The sequence below is a fragment of the Sphaeramia orbicularis genome, chromosome 3, assembly GCF_902148855.1.
Source record: "Sphaeramia orbicularis chromosome 3, fSphaOr1.1, whole genome shotgun sequence".
Classification (NCBI taxonomy): Eukaryota; Metazoa; Chordata; class Actinopteri; order Kurtiformes; family Apogonidae; genus Sphaeramia; species Sphaeramia orbicularis.
This window is the reverse complement of record NC_043959.1, coordinates 54,007,037-54,030,295: the sequence shown is the minus strand read 5'-3', so window position 1 is coordinate 54,030,295 and position 23,259 is coordinate 54,007,037. Positions and strand designations below refer to the sequence as shown.

The 23,259-nt window shown below is 37.1% G+C and overlaps 2 protein-coding genes across 13 annotated transcripts; one reads left to right on the top strand and one right to left on the bottom strand.

Moving 5' to 3' along the window:
• Nucleotides 1-1,385: 1,385 nt before the first annotated feature.
• On the bottom strand, nucleotides 1,386-7,928 carry dcun1d2b (DCN1, defective in cullin neddylation 1, domain containing 2b). 3 transcript variants are annotated; one of them, XM_030121611.1, is made up of 7 exons: nucleotides 7,798-7,928; nucleotides 5,731-5,947; nucleotides 5,475-5,643; nucleotides 4,778-4,908; nucleotides 4,585-4,667; nucleotides 4,281-4,377; nucleotides 1,386-3,856 (listed from the first exon to the last, which is right to left on the bottom strand). In XM_030121611.1, exons 2-7 carry the CDS (start codon nucleotides 5,903-5,905, stop codon nucleotides 3,777-3,779), a joined length of 735 nt encoding a protein of 244 aa, XP_029977471.1. In that variant the 5' UTR covers nucleotides 5,906-5,947; nucleotides 7,798-7,928; the 3' UTR covers nucleotides 1,386-3,776. The 3 variants fall into 3 exon arrangements, with proteins under 3 accessions (XP_029977471.1, XP_029977461.1, XP_029977480.1); XM_030121601.1 differs by lacking the exon at nucleotides 7,798-7,928 and adding an exon at nucleotides 6,921-7,005; XM_030121620.1 differs by lacking the exon at nucleotides 7,798-7,928 and adding an exon at nucleotides 6,495-6,515.
• On the top strand, nucleotides 7,056-19,815 carry tmco3 (transmembrane and coiled-coil domains 3). 10 transcript variants are annotated; one of them, XM_030121558.1, is made up of 16 exons: nucleotides 7,056-7,226; nucleotides 8,037-8,063; nucleotides 8,995-9,125; nucleotides 9,662-9,975; nucleotides 10,580-10,747; nucleotides 11,223-11,402; nucleotides 11,603-11,803; nucleotides 11,941-12,069; nucleotides 12,161-12,253; nucleotides 12,412-12,598; nucleotides 13,230-13,347; nucleotides 13,443-13,638; nucleotides 14,974-15,124; nucleotides 15,218-15,297; nucleotides 15,384-15,533; nucleotides 18,195-19,815. In XM_030121558.1, the coding sequence occupies exons 4-16, from the start codon at nucleotides 9,718-9,720 to the stop codon at nucleotides 18,306-18,308; spliced, it is 2,025 nt and encodes a 674-aa protein (XP_029977418.1). In that variant the 5' UTR covers nucleotides 7,056-7,226; nucleotides 8,037-8,063; nucleotides 8,995-9,125; nucleotides 9,662-9,717; the 3' UTR covers nucleotides 18,309-19,815. The 10 variants fall into 10 exon arrangements, with proteins under 10 accessions (XP_029977418.1, XP_029977411.1, XP_029977442.1 ...); XM_030121551.1 differs by having other exon boundaries at nucleotides 8,992-9,125; XM_030121565.1 differs by lacking the exon at nucleotides 7,056-7,226 and adding an exon at nucleotides 7,284-7,530.
• The last annotated feature ends 3,444 nt before the right edge of the window (nucleotides 19,816-23,259 follow it).

Genomic DNA, 23,259 nt, shown 5'->3' with positions numbered 1-23,259 from the left:
TGTGTCCAATAACACTGGTCAACAACAAATTTATTGTTGAAGTTTTTTGAGCTGATTTAGGATAATTCTGGTGTGCTGAATCCAAAAATCACATTAATTTTGCTCAGTCAGGTCAACTTTCTGAACTATGCTACATATTGGCTTTTTAACATTTTTGCTTACATTTATGGGCATTTTCACATCATATGATACAAAATTCTTTCATATTTCTTGCAATAAACGAGTTCTGAAGATTTCACTTTTGCCAAGTTATGATTAATGGTTTTTTTAATATTACAGGTGAATGAAATGGCTTCGACTAGAAGATCTTGCAAAAATAAGCCTGACGTATTTTGTTACATCTGCGGTGAATACACCATTGTACCTGACAGGAATCAAGTGATCAAATGATTTTTTTTTTTCTCTTAAAACCTATTTTGGGTGAGAACTATATAAAAAATCAACTGATAAAGTCACAAAAAATGTAATCAATTTTGTGAGAAGATCAAATTTTTCAGAATCAAATTAGCAAAAAAACCTGACCTGATTGAAAAAAACAAATGTCATTTTTGGATTTAGCGGCGCAAAATGGTCCTAATTCAGTTGAAAAAACCTAGACAACTTGCAAAAAACATTTTTTTGTAACCCAGTGTAATGAAAGACAGGGAATAAAGGACCCACCTGAAGTTCAGGAAGTAGTGGGGTTGTGCATAGAGTCCATTGCCTCTATATATGTGCCAGGTTTGAAATAAATTGAAACTAAATTGACATTTTTATAGACATTTCAAATGTCACACATTATAAGTAAATGGGAGATGAAAAAAAAGCTAAGAAAAATTAATCAAAACTTGAACTTTGACCTACTTTTCCCAAAATGTAATCAGATTTACTCTGGGTCACTGGCAATCTATAAACCCAGTTTGGTATGAATTCAACCAATAGTTTTGCTGCTAGAGTCTTAACAAACAAACTGAACCAAAAACAATACACCTTACCTCTCCTTCGGGGGGCGGGGTAATAATAATAACATGCTGTCTAACATAATCTCACTGCACCACAAAAAAAACAAATCAGTCTCTGAAAATATACTGTTATACAATGGTTGTCCTTTCTGCAGAACATGTTAGTTTTGGTGTTTAATTTAAGAAGGGAGAGGGAACATAAAGTAACATTACTTTCTGGTCCATCATGTAAATGCACCAGATATAGTCACACAGGCTCATTTTCAACAGTTTCTTTTGTGTTTTTCTTCTACTTTACTGAGTGGAGCTGAACAAAATGACATAAAGCTTCTTAAAGTTGGTCAGACTAAAGCTGTTTGATCAGGATCAGGTAAATCCACATCTACAGTCTCCTTACTTTAGTTACTGCTCATTTATTCATGAATGAAAACACATTGACCAGGCTGTTAAAAACAACATGCTTTATTGGCAATCTTTTATTTTTAACAAAAACAACATACTGTATGTTTCTGTGATAAAACATGATATTCTGTCATTACCTGTTCTTTGCCAGCAAAAATAATACTGTTTTGATAAGAATGATCTGCTTGAAAAGAAACACTCCATCACACAACTGAAAAATAAAAATGTACCATTTTATGTTCGGAATTATGTCTCACTTTCCTGCTCCAGAATAATGTCAGATCATAAGCGATCACCCATCTTACTATCTTTACCTTATGCAGACTTGTGTTTTAGCTGACAGGGGTTCTGGAAATGAGTTTTTGTTGTCATTTATTCATTCAAATACAGCCCAGTTGTTTATTAAATTTGTAAAGCGAACATTTCATGCTTCTTTTGGCGATTTTTACTTCACATTTGCACAGGAGAAAACACGGAACGCATGGCAAATGTTGACTTTGTCTCCCTTGTCATGGTTCAGTGATTATTTCCAAAGCTGTAATGAACAACCTAATTCACCCCAGTTTCTTTTAGTGTACATTCATGCATACTGCTATAATTTAACACTGACTTATGTTAATTATGAGAGCTTAAATGTTTGTCAGTTGCATGGATTCTGCATTATCTGTGGTTGTGTGTGAACATTACACAACAGTGAACCTTGCCATGTTCTTTCAAATAGATATTTAGGGTTTTTCTTATTACTTCAAAACACATACAATAATGGAGATTTCTCTACTCCTCAAGTCTGATTCCTTTTGCTTTTCTATGAGCTATTTTATAAATATTGTAATAATATAGGCGTAAATTATGCAAATTGGCGTCGTTTCAACAGCACCCAAACCCTAACACCTCTAAGAAAACCCTGAATACTGGATTTATAAAGATGAAAAACAGATAGCATGGTAATACCGAAACACCTGCTCAGCAACAAGTACCTCAGCTCTATTTTCTGTTAAACTCCAGCCAAGTTGCATATAAACCTATACAGCGTAGTTTACAACGCTGCATTGACCTCTACAAGCTCAAAAAGGTCTGTTTTAATCATGTTTATATCCTGCTGTTATGTAGTACAGAACTGCAGGATTTCAAGAGGTACTGAAAGGTGGCAGAAAAATCAGCAGGGTGACATGTTCTTCACTTTTGCACTTAAAAGCCAGTGTTACATGTCACCATTGACCTACAAGTTAGCGACACACAAAAACCTCAGACAGTGTAAACAAACAGTTAAAATACTCTTGGCTGGGATCCATTTAAGAAAAAAAAAAAAAAAAGGCTAAAATGTCTAAGTGAAACCTACTGTCAAGTAAACTGAATAGCTCTGGAGCTGTGTGCAGTGACAAATGTCTTATCTAAAACAGAAAAAGTGTAACTCAGTGCAGTTTGTTGAATTGGCAAGTCATCAGCTGGATAATAGCAATGTGCCAGTCAGTCTCTTTGTGTACAGCAGTTTTAAACCGCACCACTAAAGTCGACCAGAACCTAACTCAATAGCATTTAAAAATCAGGAAATTATGATCACACATGTCGCAACCTGTTCTCTAAAATGCACATTTTAGAGAACATCTTAGAGTTTTCCTATTCTGCTTCCTATGACTAGCTTTAACTGTGACATTAGTGACTTTTGCTGGTGCTCAAAAAAATACTTTTCTGTGTAATTTGAATAAAAACCTTTTGCTGAACCCTAGTTTCTTAGGATAAACAAAAAAATTAAAGTATGTACCATCTTATCGCAAAAGAGGCAATTTGTTTAACCCCCAAAACACCACACACACATATGCGCACGCACACAAACATACAATACCAAACAAGCTTTTTCCTCTCTCCATGTGATTGTAAGAGAGCCACACATTCCAAATATCAGTGAAAGTAACCTCCTTATTTCCTCATCCACATCTATGGCATCGCTTCACGCTAGCTGATGAAAACATGCAGATTTTAACAAACTGTTCCATTCATAATTTACATGTGAAGAGGCCACATCCTACTGCATCTATAACTTAATTTTCAGTGAGCACTGAAAGCTCACTGTAACTGTCCCTCCTCACTGTGCCAAGGGTGCAAGTTAGTGAGCCAAGTCCACAGCAGCAGTCTGAGGCCGCTCTCACCACTGATGAGTTTTAGGGTACCCATCGTTTCCATATTGCAACTCAAAAGCCTGTCCATTTGGACTTAAAAATAAATGATGTCCTCTTTTCCTTTCCAATCTCCTTACGCTTCCCATTATCACTCTTCCATCAAGGCATCTCATGCTGTTGAAAGAACAATCTCGACAATAAGCTGCAGACAGGCCTATGTAGAAGGAGTCTCTTTTTGGCCCATTTGTATAAAAATCTGTACTAAAAAACTGGGAGAAACACAAACTCCATCCATTGCATAAAGCAGGAACAAACACTATGTCATGGTGATCTTGCTACCCGTCACAATCGGCCGAGCAAACTCCACAAAGTCATCTATGAGGACAGGCCACGCCCCTGAGGAGACAAGAGAAGACGCAACAACGTATTATATCACATCATCATGTTATTTAACACATGATACACATCAACCTGGGTGAGGTGGGGGCTGTGGAATTCACCGATGCCCCCTGCTGGTTGGGCATTTAGCAACACATAATCTTTACTCATATGTTTTGTCCTGTCTCCAGAATGAGGTATAAAATTAATGCTACATAAACTTAAAACAGATAAAAACTGGATGAAAAAATTGTGAAGCTGCTTCAAACTTTACCATCAGGATATAGGTGTCAAAGCACCAACAACCTACTTAAAGAATGCAAGGCCATATCATATGGATTATCATGTGACCACTGACTGTCTCTGCCGTTTAACATGGATTTAATCACTGAATTGTATAGTTCATGGATTTCATTTATCCTACTGGCTTTAATAAGCTCACCTTCCTCGTCGTAGTTTGACATGTCGTCTGCAATCATATTGCCAAAGTCCAGAAGGAGGTTCCATGTGTCCTTGGGGATTGACCGCTTGTGATGCTCCTGAATGCAGAACAGTAAGGAGAATAGGAAGAATAGGTGAAAAAGAAATGCAGTTTATGCACTGCACCCTGTATTAGACTTAATAAAACCCTAAACTGAAACTTAATTATATTTTATTATAAAAGAGCATTTCAACTATCAACTATTTTACAGAGATCATTTTCAGATTATTTTTTCAATTAAAATCTGAATTTTAGCTACACTTACCAACAGGAAACGATTCCAAAGATCCAGGAACTTGAAGCGACCTGTCAAAACTAGATTCCAGTAAGCCACAGCCATTTCTAAATCTAGATCAGAAAAAAATTATGATTATGTTACATAAAAAAATCTGTTTACACAAATATGCAAACTAGTTCTTCTGAATTTCAAAAACAATTTAAGAGATTATTTTACTTACCCAGACCTTTCTGGCCAGGATTCTTGGCAAAGTTGAAGGTGAATTGATAGAAGTCTTTAAACTTTCCTGTGTCTTTCAACTCCTGCTCTAGTCTGGGAAGGATTGCCTTGAGTTTTTCAGGGCTGTCACAGCTGAAAGAGACATTGAATGGAAACAAATAACTCAAACTTCCAAAGATGTACTGATATGAGTAGTGGAGCTGAATCTCCAAGCTGCCCAGACCTAAGCTTCTAATCAAGAAATCTCTTCTTTGAAACCTTTGTATGAATATCACCTTTATCCAAGATCTTTCCAACATTTTCAGAGGATCAAGTGCTATCTTTTGCATTTTTAGGTGCATGGATGGTGGGTTTGGTATCCCCTTGCAAGAAAATGTTAAGTTTTTGAGTAAAAAAGTTCACACAATTATGAAGGTCATATCTGCAACCAAAAATGGAGAAACAGCTCAATCAGATGATAACTAAATGGTAACATCCAAAAGCAAAAGAAGAAGACTTGTTAAATAAGTTCACTGTGAACCAACTGCAACTATTAGGGCTGGAAAACTATATTTTCATAGTTTTGATGCTCTCTTCATTAATTTTACATTCACTTGGCTTTGGTACTCATTGCTAAAGCTAAACCCCGCCTTTAGTGCATAACAATCAACAGTTGTGGTATTCATGTGGTATAAAACAAAAGTATGAATGGTGCTTACCCTAATTCAGCCATGCCATCCAGGAACTCCTTCCTGCTGAACTCGCACTGTGTGGCTGCTCTGAACTTCCATGCCACTACGAGTATGCTCATGCTAGCTGGGTCCAGCATCAGGTCATCACAGAACTGCTGGATCCCATCAATGCCTATCTTATTCTCATCCTGAGGGTCTGTAAAGACAGCAAAGAAGCATGAGAAATAAGTAAGTCTTGCTTTCTTTACTGTAACCCTGGTTGGTCTATAGGCCTAATACTTGCCTTTGTATCTGCTGTAGAGCTGTTCCAGCTTCTTGCGGTCCACTGAGGTTTTCATGGATTCTTTATAGTAGAGGTCTGGATTTTGGAAGTAGTTATCTGTGGCTACTTCTAGTTTCCAGTCATTCTGTGTCAGGCAGTACAGTGCTGTCCTCTCCCCTGCCTGCGTGAAGGACATGAACTGCCGAACCTTGTCCTTCTGTGATGACTTCAACTTGTGCTGTAGACAGAACGCAGAGGTGAACGAATGCACAGGTAAATGCAAGACTGGTTAAACCTCCCAGATCACCACCCCCACCTCATGTGCATTTTTGCAACCAGTTTTGAACAGACACCAAACCAGTCTTTCTGTACTGGATTACTGCCTTATTACCTGCCTACATCATTTCTTATTGTTTTTAAATGGCAACTGCACTGTAACAAACTGCAAAAAAGAGACTACAACCCAAACATACTAGGACCTTGAGGACCACCAGAGTCTATGGGTGTATGCAGATGCACACATTAAACTTTCAGAACATCTAATAAAAACGGTGCATGGACTTTAGTCCTCCCATCAGAAAAGTTGTTCCCCTTAAAAGAAACACAGCTGTAAGATAACCTCAAAAAGGATATCGGATGTCACAAACGCTTGTAAAAACGTAAAAAAAAAAATTAACCATGTGTGCACCAGCATGTAGTTCAAGTATTTTCAAGAGGAATGGACCCATTGGCACTTGCGATAAAGACTTAATTTGCAATAAAAGTGCGTCGCTGTGTGAATGTACCGGTCATCTGCAGGACTGCACATCAGACTTGACCCACCCGATGATCATACAGCAAATTCACCGAGACAGACCAGTGTTTAGCGACCCACTTTGGAGGGGAGGTGGAAGAGGGGGAGGAAGAGGAGGAGGAGGGGGGGTGATCAAGCAGGCTCCCTCCTGACCCGGGTCATCATAGGCAAGTTACCAAAAAGGGAAATGTGCGTACCCGAGCGTGGGTATCGGATCTCAAAATATGCCAACACTGACCTTCCATTTCTCCTAATATTACCGACACACATCTGCCTGACAATGCGACACTTGGTGCAGGACACCGCTATGCCCCGTCCCGGTGTGTCCCCTGACCTTACCTTAAACCTGTTATCGCTATTTGTGCTTGTTGAATGCGACAATAATATGTCCCGGTTTCTAATTTTAAGTCTTACCTACCATTTTATCACCCGCTGTTTTGGCCAACTTGATATCCAATTATCCGACATGCGCATGCGCGAACCCACTGCGCCAGTGTCAGGGCAGTTCATACATGGGAGTTGTAGTCCTGCAGCTCAGCAATTCAACAGGCCCTGTGACTTGCACAGCCTTAGCTTGTTGTTTACACACAAATAGATTATCTAAAGTATTTTCTTTATTACAATTACAACTAACTTGGAAATATTTAAGAAAAAAAAAGGTCACTAAATAACTTTATATTCAATCTCCCAATGACACTACACACACACATACAACAGGTTTAAGGTAAGGCAGTCGAAGGTGTTTCGCAGTAGTAGAAGTTACATTGTCGTTACTGAGGAATAATGTTCACTGTTAGCTAACCTTTTACAAGAAAAAGGGCAGTAAATGAGCCAAAGTTAGATGCACTTGACACTAACAAGCTAATAAAATTAAACAACTGAAAACTACAACTCCCATATCAAAGCCGTTAAAGATGTTTCGGAAGTAATGTTAAGATGGATCAAAGTTACATCGACACGATTATATTCTGAAAACAAAGCAGTTTTTGTGTGTCTTATCAGTTTGTGTCAGTGATACTGCGTGACAGGTACTGGTAGAGTGTCTCCAAAACGTTGTTGTCATTAACGAAGTCAGTTTGGCTAATGTTAGCTTAAAGTTGCGGTGAACTGAGTGTTGTGTCATGGGAGTGTATGTGGACTCAGCTGGCTGGAGCTGGTCTGACAGCTCCGAGGAATTTGCGGACTAACTAAGTATTACTTAATGCTCCAGAACACAGGGCAGGTTAAACTTTATACACACTAAAACTATAACCCTGAACAGACATTTCTCCTTCTCTACTTGTAACGCTACATACCTGCGCGAGGGAAGGTTAGCTTCCAGTTGCTAGCAGGGACAATGTTAGCGACGGTTAGAGGTCGGTATAAACATGAAGTTGCTGCTCGCCAAGAAAGTCGGTGAACGCCTGCATCGACGCTGGCTTCAGCTATGTGGCAGGGGAGGAGGGGTGTCGGTGGTGGTAGTGGTAGTGTACAACAGCCTGATTGTTCCCTTCTTCTTGTTTCTCTTCTTCTGCGATCCTGGTGTGGAGTTCAGAGGCAGGACGGTGCAGATATCTCTCAGGTAGCTGTACTCTAATTTGTTTCTCTATTTGGACCGACCATCTGTCCGAATAACTTTATCATCTATTAGTGTTTCCCTTTCATTTGTGTCTGGCATGTGAGTGTATTGTAATATTTATCACTTGGAAGGCGTTATTTTGTCATTCATATTGAAAAAATTAAGATATATGCTACTTTGTCGTCGTTATTTATACTGCATGTGTGTATTAAGAGGTGTAAGTGTTACAAGAAGCAAGCAACACAAGAAATCACAGATATTACCTAAATGTGCTTAATTATGAAAGTCCTTTCTGGATGTATATATATATATATATATATATATATATATATATATATATATATATATTTCTTAGTAAGTAGTAATACCTGTGGTTTTCTGTACTTGACTTGACATTTCATTTTCTGTTCTAGGAATTGTTTTAATGCAGCTCATTTCTTTAGCAAATTAGTATCCTAAACATTTCACATAGTTAGGGTATTTATTTAGGATACACAGGATATGTGCCTCACATTTGCACACAAGCAAACACACTTTTCATTACTATGTCACACTGCTCCAGTAATTATTTCCAAAATTATGTAGAATCAATGTGTCTTAAATGTGTGAAAATAACGAAGTAGAGTATAAATGCCTCAAAACTGGACCAAAACATGACTTCATTACTGATTGTGAGATGAAGCTGTTGTACAGAAATATTGGCTTTTACAGCAGAAGCAGCTTAGGTGGAAAAACAAGCTAGCCTTTCAGTGTGAGTAAGGTTTAAATTGCATGTACATTCATCTCAGTTTAGTTTTCCTCTCTTCTGCCACGTATTTCAATATATGCTCTATCAAATGTCTCAAAATCATGTTTGAAATTTCTAAAGTCTGATGGCGACTGAGGTCATTCTGTGTGTGTGTGTGTGTCTGTGTATACTTGTTCTTTTCAGCAGCCAAGCTCCACACAGTGCTGCTATTGATTTCCCGCAACAGTAACAAAGTGGCTGCAGTCCAATCTTAGGAGGAAGGACAGAGGAGGAGTTTGGAAAATAAACATCACTCAGCTTGACTCATGCTCACAAAGGTGCGGACCAGCTTGGGTGTGAGTTAATTAATGCAGGCATAATGCTGGTTTAGGAAAACATTTGTGTGCAAGATAGAGCACAATGTCGGACTAAGGAGGGCTTGCAATGTGCAGAAAAGCAAAATTAAAACATGCTCAGTCACGTAAAGTGCATTTTACACAGCACTACAAGGTGCCATTGGCCACTTGAAGTAGCCATTAAAGAGAGAAAACAGGTGTGTATGCACAGCTGTTATTTCAAAGCTGTTAAGACAGGACCGCACCCAACCTGAAGAACATACTGTCTCTTGAGATTGCAATGGTATTGAAGTGCACACTGGCTCAGAGAAAAAGAAATGTAATCTTACCTGTACATGGCCTGTGAAGGCTGTGGCTCTTGTTTAGAGAAATATTTCAGGACACAGAGGATTACAGTGCCTTATACTCTCCCTTCTGACTCCTTCTCTGCAGTCTTTTCATATTTTAAATGTAGATTATTTTCTTCTTTGGGTAGTTTTAATTTGATTCTTTCTTACTCTCTCTGTTTCAATCATTAGGTCTCTTCCTCTTCATCCATCCCCACACTCTAGTGTAGACAGGCCTCGAGTTTTGGATGCAGGTTGTATGTTTGCTGCTGTGCCTTGGCCCGGTGGGGGCACTTGCTGTGCTGCAGAAGGACCAGGTGGCCCAGCATGCCCTCAAGCTTTATCGGACCAAGGGAGTTATACACGGCCACACCTGGGTGGCCGGCAAATGCAAACGGCTGGTGGGCCTCTTGCATCAGAAGAATGTGGTTGTCAAGAAGCTGGCAGCAGCTGCAGATGCTGTTGGTCGAGACCAGGCTCTCTCAGAACACGAGAGGCACTTCCAGGTACTGGACCAAGAATAAGTGCCAGATGGAGCAAAAACTGACCACAGAGATTTACTTGGCTCTGTTTAGCTCTATTTCATAGGCTACACAGTACAAGGTGTGTAATATAATATGTGGAAATCTTCGTACTTTACTATAGTAACAATACGTATTCAGAACATAGTACAGTACAGTTCAGATGTCACATAAATGCATAAATAGAGATGGCCTTGTTACATAACATCTGTAACTAGATTATCCAGTGACACTGCACTTTTTAAACAATAGTTTAAAACTATAAGATATAATTTCAGTAGTGATATAAAACTGAAAAGGTGTGAATTCTTAAATTTAAGCAACAACATTTTTGCTGCTTAGTTTTTTTTTTATCAGTTGAATAAAAGTCACATAGTTTGAGCTCTAGTTTAGTAGGTCTTTTAATGGTCAGATGTACATCTTAAATTGAAGAGTGGTTTAATAAATCATATAAATGAGCCTTCTTTAATCTTCCCAAAAGTGGTCTGTGTCTACTCAGTTGAGGCTTTTCAAAAAAAAAAAAAAAGCATTTAAAAAAAAAAAAAAAAAGATTTATTTACAATATGGTTTCTTCATTTCTTTCCTTCAGGTTCATACTCTAGAGGTTTTCCAGAAGGAGCTGAATGAGAGCGAGCACTTGGTGTTTCAAGCGGTGCACAGCCTGCAGAGGGCACTGCAGGGCGACTACAGGGACGTGGTCAACATGAAGGAGAGCAGTAGGCAGAGGCTGGAAGCTCTCAGGGAGGCAGCCATAAAGGTGATGATAAAAGTCACACATATTATAAAGTACTAATACTGAAGTATTACTATTACTATTATTATTATGTGTATGTCTGATGTAACGGAAAATCATGGAACACAGCTGACGGCATTGAATGTCCATGAGAGGTTTAATGTATGATTTTTACTATTTATCCAATGATGAAATATATGTCAGTATTGGGGACATGAGTTTGATCATAATATTTATATTAAAATGTAAATAACCACTTTAAAGTAACTGTACCTGTTTTTGTTGTTGTTTTTTTTACTTCTTCCATATATCTGTTGCCAGTCCTTAATGTCCGAATATGAAACATTTCCTCTGTCTGTGAAATAAAATTCACATTATTATACAGTTTATACTGTCATTCTCCACCCAAAGCTAACACACATGCAGTCTCATGTAAATATTTATAATTAGGAGTGGCATATCTACTGAGCAAATGTCACATGTTTTTGTCACCCATCAGGAGGAGCAGGAATATGTGGAGCTGGTGGCTGCTGAGAAACACCAACAGGAAGCTGTGAAGAATGCTTTATCCCAGAATAAGACTCTGTCCATGCTGGATGAGATCCTGGAGGATGTTAGGAAGGCAGCAGACCGACTGGAAGAGGAGATTGAAGAGCATGCATTTGACAACAACAAACAGGTCAGAAACAAGCAGCATTCACTGAATCTGGTCCTTATTTGTGGCTCAGATGGTCACAGTATAAAGCAAAACACTGAAGTCATTTAAAAGGATCCCTAAGCTTCAACTCAGCTGGGAGATTTTTAGAACAGCATGAGGCATTACCAAATGAACAAAGCTAATCATTTTTTTTTTCTTCCTCATCACACTGGTTTGTGTAGATGAAAGGAGTAAATGTTGAGGCAGTGCTGAGAGTGGAGGAGGATGAGGAGAATGGAGGGAAGAGGAAAAACAAGTCTAAGCAGAAAGAAGTGGAGGATGACCTGGGGCTGAGTATGCTCATTGACTCCCAGAATAACCAGTATGTCCTGACTAAACCACGAGACTCCACAATGCCCAGAGCAGACCATCACTTCATTAAGGTCAGCTGCCATTTTTTAAATTTTGTGTTTATTTGGATCTATCTTTCCCAAAGCATGAAATATAGCTGCATCCTTTTTCATATTATTATATATTTCATATTAATCCTCTTTTCACATTTTTTCCACATTATTTCCAGGACTTGGTGTCCGTGGTGATGTTGTCATTGCCCTGTGGTTGGATCTGCACTCTGGTTGGTCTTCCTCCGATGTTTGGATATATCATCTGTGGAGTCCTACTGGGTCCCTCAGGACTTAACAGCATTAAGGTGTCTATGTGTAATCAGATTTAAAAAGCCAAACCAGTCTTAATGGGTATTCTTGTGTGTGTTCACATCAAGGTTTTTTTCTGTGTTACAGTCTATGGTCCAGGTTGAGACTCTGGGAGAACTTGGCGTATTCTTCACTCTTTTTGTGGTGGGACTGGAGTTCTCACCTGAGCGCCTCAGGAAGGTAAACAGCAGGCCTGGATATTTTTAGGATCACTATTTTAAGGCTGTGCAATATGGAAAAAAACATATCCTGTACCAATAGAAAACATTTCATATTATGCTTGTTTATTCTTCTTTAAACTTAACATATATCTTGATGAGTGTGTACTGTGTGTGTAGGTATGGAAGACGTCAGTTCAGGGTTCATGCTACCTGAGCCTGTTGATGGTTGGAGCTGGTTTGTTATGGGGACAGGTTCTGCGAATCCGACCCACTCAGACTGTCTTCATTTCCACTTGTCTGTCCCTCTCCAGCACACCATTAGTATCTCGTTTCTTAGCAGGCGGGAGCAGAGGAGATAAAGAAGGTATGCTGTTGTGTCTGGACACATAATCACATCTAGTGCTAAAGTTGCAAGTTTACAATCAACCAAACAACTCCCATCCTCTCTCAGAGGGACTGTAAAAATGCAAAGAAGTCCATGAGAACTAGTGTTTGCTTTGTCTGTTCTGGGCTTTTTAGTCATGGGGATATTAACTCCACAAACATACTGTGCCACAGTCATGCCACGGTATGTCACCTTAAAGCTTTTTAGAGTAGGATGTTGCTTCTCTGAAGTAGAATATGGATGAAAAAGAGGCCCGTTCTGAACTACTGTAGAGACAATTTGAAGATATAAGTAGCTCATTGTAATGTAATGAAAACAGTCATTCTTATTTTTTTGTAATTACACACTAATGAAAACGTAAGTAGAAATATTAAATTCTGTTTCTGCAATGCAACCCTCCTAAGCCCTCTGAAATTCTATACACTAGCCCTTTAAACTCAGACACATAATACTACGTACGTTTTGTAACAAATGACATCTAGGTCTACGTTATATTTCCATGCATTGTTACTGCATAGTATATACTCAAAGTTAAAATGAGCCAATTATTTCTCGCAATTATAATCATAATATTTTACTGTAATTTATTCTGTAATGCACTTCTCACTAGGTGACCTGGACTACAGCAGTGTTCTCCTTGGTATGTTAGTAATGCAAGATGTTCAGCTCGGCCTGTTCATTGCTGTCATGCCTACTTTGATCCAGGCACAGAGTGGAGATGTGGAAAAGTGAGGAATTATCATTCTTCTTCCTGCACATTCTCAGTTTTCCCACAAATACACATCAACAACATTGTAAATGTGCTGTTCCCTCTGCACCACAGCTTCCTGTTTGGAAGTCTCCGCGTGCTCTACCTCCTGGCTCAGGTCTTGGTTTCTCTGGCTGCTGTGCTACTGCTGTGTATGTTATTCAAATCCTTCCTGATTGGCCCTTATTACAAGAAACTGCATGCTGAGAGCAAAGGCAACAAAGAGATCCTGGTGCTGGGGATGGCAGCTTTTGTCTTTTTCATGCTGACGGTATGCACTAATGTTTAACCTGTTGTCATTAGTTAGGACTTTCTTTCATCTTGTTAAGTGATTCACTGTTTTGCCTTGTTCCTATACAGTCTTCTTTTTTCTTAACATTTCTACCATTTTTCTGCAAATAGTGCTGTCTGCCTCAGTCTTAATTTATTTAACCCTCTTAAAAAACTGTTTGTGCTCATTGATTTCTAGTCAGATTGATGCAACTTAGTACTTTAACTCAAGCAATAATATATCTATGCAATATTTTCAGTTGTCCTCTCCTTTATACTTTACTCCACCACATTTTCAGGACAGATATTGTAGTTTACACTATACTACATTCAGTAAAAGTAATTTTAGTTAGTAAAGTTAGTTAGCTGATTCATGTATTTTTACAAAACACTTACTAAAAGGATTTATTAATATTGTTATTATTATTATAAAAGTCTGCACAATAGATTTTACAATTTTGAGTATGAACACAATAATCCATCAGTATTTTACAACTGTTAATACGCATTTCTGTAGTAGGCAAGTCTTCACTTTTACTCTTGGTGTTTTCTGTAGGTTTTGATGCTTACAGTTATGTAGTTTTACGTAAGAAAAAGTTTTCAGCATTTTATTCAGTTAATGTACTTCAGTAAACATTTGAGGGTATTTAGGCTATGCTCAGACTGCAGGAAAATGTGGCCCAAATCCGATTTTTTTTGCCCATCTGTGACCTGTATCTTATCTGTTAAAAACATTTTGAACATCATATATCTGATTTTTTCAAATCTGACCCAGGCCACTTTCATATGTGGTCCTAAATCCAATACGTATCTGATATTTTGCAATGTGACTTCAGTCTGAATGGCCAGGTCACATTTATCCAACCTTTACATCACTGAAATGTGACAAACCTCACAATTCTGCATTCCAGGAGGAGGAGCGGCGGGAAAAAACTGATTTACTTCTCTGAACACAGTGCGTGCCTGCGTGGTCACGTATTAGCCTACGTCATGACCTCTTTTGCACATGCGGGTCACTTCAGGGTCGTATTCAGTTCATACTCAAAACTGATAGAAGTCGCATTTCATGTGTAATATGAATGAGCACACAAGAAAATCAGATTTCACCAAAACATCCAAATTGTGCATTAAGTCCTGCTGTCTTAACGTAGCCTTTTACTGCACTTCAGTTGAGTACTTTTATATTCTGCTACTGTAGTCAACTACTATTTAAGAGTGAAAATCACCCTTTTTAATACACTACATGTGTTACTGTTTATTATTTTCATCTTTTTATGTATATTCTAATATTAAAACATTTGTACTGAAGTGAGATTTGATTTGATTTGATTTCCAGGTGACAGAGTTTCTGGACGTTTCCATGGAGCTCGGTTGTTTCCTGGCTGGAGCTCTGCTGTCCTCCCAGGGTCACATGGTCACTGCAGAGGTCATGGGATGCATCGAGCCTATCAGAGACTTCCTGGCCATCATCTTCTTCGCCTCTATCGGTCAGATCCAATATCACAGTTTCTAACAGCCATCACTTAAATTCTGCTGCTTCTCTCTGGGATATTTAAAGTGTTGTGTGTGTGGTGCTGCAGGTCTTCATGTGTTCCCAACATTCGTGTTGTATGAACTCACCATCCTGCTGGTGCTGACACTCACACTGGTCATAATGAAGGTACAGCACCTTCCTCTTCAGCTTCACTATGTTTTTGTCACATATTACTTTCCTCATTTTTACAGCATTCCTTGTATCTCTTCCAGTTTGTTATGGCTGTGCTGGTGTTGTCGGCCATCTTACCTCCGGGGTCTCGGCACATACGTTGGGTCGTCTCAGCTGGATTAGCGCAGGTCAGCGAGTTCTCCTTTGTTTTGGGCAGTCGAGCACGTCGCGCTGGCATCATCTCCAGAGAGGTCAGTCACTTTTGCAACTAGATGGTTTAAAATGGAGAAGGGATTTGTGTCAGCAGGGAGTGAATACGCTTTAGAATAAAGGTGCAATGAAATGTGGACAGTATTAACATAGATACTCTGCATTTAGAACAGCTAGTAACTAAAGAGAAGTCTAAAGTTTCCTTAACATTTAGACTTTACATGGATATCCACAATGACTTCTGTTATAAATCATAGAAACACTGTGAAATCTGAATGATGGAAACACAGTGTTTCTAATTTTGTCATGGTGAAACAAGTATTTTTGCACTTTTACTTTCAGGAATTCAATTTTATTTTCCTGCTAATATCTTTGTTAAAGTATAAAAATGTTTATTTCTTTATTTGGTGTGTGTTTGACCATATCTTTTTAAAATTACTACTACTGCTTTTGCTGTAATGTATTTTTGCTTGTAATGTATATGTAATGATAAGCTTTTTTTGTGTGAAATTAAACTCAAATTCCTTTTTTCCACCTCATGTATCAGTTTGACGCACTTGGACTTAACATGACCTTTTTTGCATTCCCATTACTCAAGACCAGATTCTAGTTCTAGTACCACCTTTGAAAAATAGTAACTACAACTGGTTACTCTACTTTTGAATGCTTTATATTTTCTTTTTACATATACATTTTTTTACTGTATTTATATTTTAATCGTATGTGCTGTGTCCAATAAATATCTTACTATTGGCTTCAGGTACAAAAATGGACTTCGCTGTATATTATCTATATCATAATCATCATACTGGAAGGTCTCAGAGTGTCTGTGTGTGTGTCGGCATGATTCTGACAAATTGAGATGTTTTTAACTGGCCAATTTGATACCTACAGTTGAGGAATAGTCCCTTCCCCATATTAAATATCTCAGCAAGTTGATAGGACCAGTATTTTCAGAGATATTGGTCGTTTTGGAGTACAATTGCCTTACAATCACAGAAGCGCAGTACCACGCTGCATGATGGGAAATGAAGTTAAATACAGGAATGCCACATTTACTCCCGCAGTCCCGACATATCACCTGCAGCTATACGGCCTGTGCTTACTGAGTGACATTTAATAGAGAGAGTGAGACTGATACATATATATGTGTCCTTATTGTACACACTTCTCATCTGTAGTATAGAGTTAGCTTTTTGCATATATCAATAGTTTTTGTTGTACTTAGTAGTATATGTAAATTTTATATTTAACATACAGTATATAGGTCTATATTTAATATTTGATCTTGTAGCTTTCATACAATGCTTACAATTTTCTGTATTTTGTGTGATATTTTTTATACAGTCCTTTTTTGCACTATTGTTTTATACTGAATATACTGTGAGAAAAAGGCAGTTCTAAATGTTGTTGCCGGTGTCTGAAGTTCTCTTTTTAGACAATATGCAGAACAGGAGGCACATTAAACAAATCTGCACCAACAGTAATGTAAAACTGAAGCCGAGATGATAAACCTTCATCTGCAGGTTCTGTATCAAACCCCAGAATTCTTCAAAACAGGGTGTGACCAAAGGAAAAAAACTGTTTCCTGTGTTTCACTGATCTAAGTTTGGAAATGTTCATCACCCACATCCACACCACAACGCTAATCTGAAGTAGTTCCAACCAGAAATAGGGTCCGAAAGGATGGTTTGACTGTCCTGATGTCTGAACGTTCTCCTGAACCTGTACGTGGTCCACAGGTAGAACTAGTACTATATATAATGGTGCATGTGGGTGTATAGTCATGCAGATCACAGATTGGACAATCACGAATTGTTGGTGTGACAAATACATATGTCATAATGTGGGACTCTGAGCCAAGCTAGTGGGTATCTCTGAAAATGTAGAAGCAATTTTTGAAGTTGGCTCTGTGTTGATAAAATGGCCAAACATTTGAAGCGTAAAGTTTTTTTTTTTTTTTTTTTTTTTTTTTTTGCTGGAATAAACTTATAACATTTTATTTTGGAAATGTTAACTTACATTTCAAATCTCCTCTTTGTCAGTTGTTGCTGCAGTTGCACTGAAGATAACGTTAACGATAGTTTACGCTGTGTTTCAATAATTTCCCCCTGGGATTAATATAGTATTCTGATTCTGTTACTATGACGACCAACCCTGGTGAAGTAGTCTTATACCTGTGGTGAATATGCAGCACGCTGAGGGTAAAACCAAGCCAAGGAGAGTTGAACTGTTTCAGACTGTGGAAAAGCTGCAAAGGGCTTCACAAAGAATGACATATATGTGAAATAGACAGAATGAACTTAAGAGTGACAAAACAACAGAAAAATAAATCCCAAAATTTTATAAAATAATGTCACAGAAGAACCTTGGACTTAGACGAACTTTATTGATCCACAAGGGAAATTACTTGGTCACAACAGCTCACTTGCATACAAAAACACTAGAATAAACACTAGCAAAAAGAAAAAAGAAATTAAGTGTGAAGAGATAAAAGTAATAAATAATATAAATAGAATACACTAATAAAACAGAAAAAAATACAAGGTTTGCATATGTACAAATGACCTGTGAAACTGAACCATCGATACCAGATATACCCTAAAAATGCTGATATGTAGAGATGACAAGTTAATGTCATGATATCTAATAATCAGATTTTCTCAGGCTTTATATTCTTTTCCATCTCTGTCTCTGTTTAGATCTACCTACTGGTTCTCAGCGTCACGACTCTCAGTCTCCTACTCGCACCAGTCCTCTGGAGAGTCACCACTCACCGATGGGTTCCTCGAGGTGAGCGTAAAACAGTCACATGACGTCTCGTTCCAAACCAGCTTCAGGGCCAAAAAGTTTCCATTTTTCATAGCAAGCAGTGGCATCATGATCCAGCAGAAGGTGGCCCTTGTGTTAACGCACACAACAACGCAACACAGCTTGCTGATTATTGCACATCATATGGACCAAAATGTTCCAGTCTGGATTTTTGATTAAGTATCGTACTTTGCAAGTAAGGAAAGGCACAGGTACATCTATATCCGTCTATAACAGACTGTTTGTGATTGTTAAATTAAAAGATTGCCATTTCTGTCATGGCTGAAATTTAGATTTTAAAGGGCAGAAACTCACTTTACTTTGTTTACTTTGGTACGAAGCTCATACAGTATTAGCTGACAGATGAGTGGAGAAGCACAAGCACATTCCTGTTGTGAAATGTGCATCAATGGGAGAAAACCGATCCTTTTCCCTCTGGTACCTTTGGGCTGATGTAGAATGAATCATTTTCATTTGTTGTGGCACTGTATTGTTTTTCCAATCTGTTTGCTTTTCACAATCATAAGGACCAAATCATAGGAAGAGGGTAATAAATTGTATTTCTTTTTTTAAATTTTTCAGATTTTCTAACACTTGATCTACCTGCGGTCTATGAACATTTATTTTCTATCCCAGATGTGGTTCTAGGCAGATGATGTTACTGCACATTTACAAAAACATATCTCCTTATAACTACATTTACATTCAATTAACTGTTTATTTAATGGTTAATAATACAATGTACAGTGTTTCTGATCATACATACACTTTTTCTTCTATGTGGTTTTAAAGCTGCCTCCATCACTGACTTTATTCATATTTTGTGGAAGGACCTCCGTCTTGCTGGCACTTATAGGTTTTTGATTAATGTACTACTGTGAATGTAGCTGTGATGAAACACTGTAGTGTTACTTTAAAAAAAAACGACAATAATTCTATTTATAACAACTGTAACCTGCTCTTTTTCTGTCATATTTATGAAAACCTGGGAATGACACATATAAGTAAAAAGTAAAAAGTGAAGTATGAATAATATTTAGGCATCAGATAACAGTTAATAAAAACTACATTAATTAGAGTTTCAGAATTCACTGGTACATATATATAAGGTCCTGCACTACTTATCATTGAATGTCAAACTGATGTGCCTGTTCAATGCTCCACTGCACTATAAGGAAGTCTTAAATGAGTACAGTCTCATTGTGATAGGGAGTTTCTGTGGCATCTTGTAATGTAAATGTCATTGTCTTACTCTTCATAATGTGCAATGTGAATATGTAACAGCTACATAGTATATTTAGTTTTTATATTGTTTTGTTTTTTTGTTTTTGTTTTTTTAGTGCAAAGGGTGTTTTCTTTACTTTAAGGATTGAGTTTACATTGATGTGTGAGTGGATGTAATTGAAGCTTCCAGGATCATTAAATGTTTTGTACAGCTCTCATCAAAACATCCATGTATTCTTAAGTTGTGCAACTTATGAACTTATTTATTAAAATTCACTCAACAAGGAATTTTCTGTAGTGCTGGGATCCTTTTTTTCTGTGGAAATGCACACACACTGCAAATTATATGCTTCTTAACAAGATTTTTAAAAAAAACAAAACTTAGATTTAGAAGTGTTTGATAATTTATCTTGTTTTAAGAGTTAATTTCTTATTTTTGGTGTTCATACATCTGTAGACATGCTTATTTCTAGATTTGACAATGTTTATTCAAGAAATCTTGTCAAGTGAAATTATTTTGCCTCACGGACAGCTATTTCACTTGTTTTGAGTACCTTTTTCCTAGATTTAGTGTTTTAATCTTGTTTTTAGACACCCCTTTTTTGCATTGCATAATCTACCCGATCTATAAGGTTGTCTTGTCTTAACTATAAATGAAGTATACATTCCACAAAGTAAGATGTTGTAGTCCTTTAAAACTGATGGAAAAATACTGAGAGTATTGAATGAATATTTCACAGATGTATCCAGATTCGGAACTTTAACACATCTATTAAGTGGAATCATTTGTGAAGTCTGACAGACTTATCCAGTTTGCCCAGTTTAACCTTATGAGGACACACACCGGCGACCAAAATCATTTACTGATATAAAAAGTTTAATACCTGTTGATCCACCAATCCATGTAAATAATTGGCGTAAAATACAGTTTGTCATCTTTTCATGTTCATCAGATGTGACCCATTTGGACGTTCAGAGGTTCCGTAGTGAACATGGAAACACTGTCATCTTCTACAACATTGATTTACCTGTAAAACCCATGGAGTTGGAACAATGACAGTGGATAGAGACACTGGGTTTATGTTCAGTTACTGAGAGTTCACTGAAAAAGTCACTTTTTCCTCCATATGATAACTTTCAATTTTAATTTGAGCTTTTGTGGACATCAATCATGATTAGTAAATTAAATGTAGGAAAATTCCTGATTTTCACTTAAAAATGCAAAATACTGAGCATAATATTAGAACAAACGGTGATAAATCACTTAAGAAAAGTTAAACTAGAGTAAAAAAAATAATAATTTGGGTAGCTCTGGGTCTTTATGGGTTAATATCTTTGTGGCTGAGCTGTTATCACTGTTATCACTAACTGGTTCATATTGTGTATGTGTAATATGTGTGTGTTTTATATCTGTGTGTTGCTATCAAGGTTATAATAGTTTTGGATTTTTCATTATAGTTTAGTTTTATTTAGTTTTGACTTTTTTTTTCTCTAATTCAGTTAGTTTGAATTAGGTTTTAGAGCAGGTTTGATAGTTTTGTTAGTTTTCATTTTTTTCTAAATGCTTAGTTTTAGTTTTTTCAGATCTTTTCTCTTCTTCTCCGTCGTATTCCAATAAATCCCAGACAGGACTCTGCTGCTTTGTCCCAACTTTAGTCTCCATGTTTCCAGGTAGAGTGGGGACCAGAAGACGACTGGAAACCACAAGTGACAGACTGTTAAATATATGGTGCCAGCAGCTAAAATTGCTAGAGCGAAATAAATCGCTTTCATATCAATCCGACATTGACAAAGACGAAAACTAAGGGAATTTTATCCATAATTTTTATATATTTTAAGTTACTTTTATAAGCACACAATACAGTTTCAGTTATTTTTTTTTTCTTTTAATTATAGTTTTTATTTATTTCAGTTAACGAAAATGTTTTTTCAATTCTAGTTTTCGTCATTTCGTTATTTTTCGTTAATGATAATAACATTGGTTGCTATTCTATGTCTTGCACAGGGCGTTCATGTAAAAAATTGTGAATTACTCTTATTGGACCAACCACTGGTAAAGAAAAGTTGAAAAAAGCCACCAGTAATAATAATAATAGTAATAATAATAATAATAATAATATCCAAGTGTGCTAAATCATAATTGAGTCAAATATACATTGGGTTAAATACACAAATCAGACCAATGGCAGTTATTCTTATTGCTGATTCTTATTGTATTCAGATCCATTTACGAGATGAACTGACAGTTTCAAGTTTGAATCTATGTGATCAAATTATTAGTTACCGTGTAATCCATCAGAAAATCTACTTCTAGGAAACCAGATCTGGCTTCTAAGAGCTCCAGGAATAAGGAAACCCCAAGTAACAGCGAATAGTGGATCAAACAGGACACGTGTATATGTGGCATTTCTGTGAATGTGTGTCCTCATGTGAACACACCTGTGCTGTTTAAGCTGATAACCCACAAACTATGCAGTCAGCAGATTTATGAGAAAACTCATCATCATCCTATTAGCATTGGTAGACATGACGGAGTAGTCAGAGCTCTACACACTGCAGACTGAACCTGAGCAGACCTTTATTGGTATGTTGTGTTTGCAGACATTTTCATAACAGATACCATGATGTCACACATGCAAACATTGGCAATCGAGCTTCTCACTTTACACTGGTCTACAAGGAAAATGCTTCCAGAAGAAAAGTAATGAAATTTTACCACATGAGAGTCACTGATAAAGAAAAATCAAGTAACAAATGCTGGTTGGCTGAACTTTCCATGATACAGCCTTGGGTCAAAATGTGAAATTCAAGAATTAACGAGAGAATGGATTTGACTCAAAAGGAATATTTGTCTCAGAGCTACAAGATCTACTTCAAAACACTGTCTGCACATTAGAATACATTCACTTTACAGGTTCTATTTAGTGGAAGATTTATAAAACTATTATATAAATGTACATAAACCAATATATATGTGTAATAACACTTAATCATATACCTTGAAAACATCAGCAAACCGGCACTTTTGTCATTTATTTTCCAATTAATCTTATTAGAATACATAACATTTAGCACATTTAATCTCTGAAGCAAATCATTTCTAAAAAACTGTAGACCAGTGTTATCGACACAAACTTATGAGAACAAATACATTTTCATTTCTGCACATGCACAGCCTCATCATCTGTGGAAATGACAACCCTCGAAGGACAATGTGAGATTGTATCTTTTAAGTCTGAAGGTGAGGTGAAGTTGTGCACAAGGTCACATCATAATGTAGTTTTTAAGTTTATTTATGGTAACACAGGTTAGGAATCACTGCAAAGCATGACATGTAATGTTAAAAAAGCAATATGAGAGATACGAGTGGGCCCATACATGTTAGGTTAAGTTGAATACATGTGGTTACACTGGAAAAAATCCAAATCTTATCAAGTGTATTTTTCTAATTTCTAGTCAAAATATCTCATCACACTTAAAATAAAACATAATCACCTAAAGAGTAACTATTCAGTGAGATAGAAGAATTCATTTTTAGACAATAGATCTTGAAAATCTTATTTCAAGAAATCTTACCAAGAGAATTTTCACTTGTTCCATTGGCAGATTTTTTTGCTTGAATTAAACAAAAAAATTCTTATATTCTCAAAGTTCTTACATCTCACTGAAAAGTTACTCTTTAGGTGATTATGTCTTATTTTAAGTGTGATGAGATATTTGGACTAGAAATGA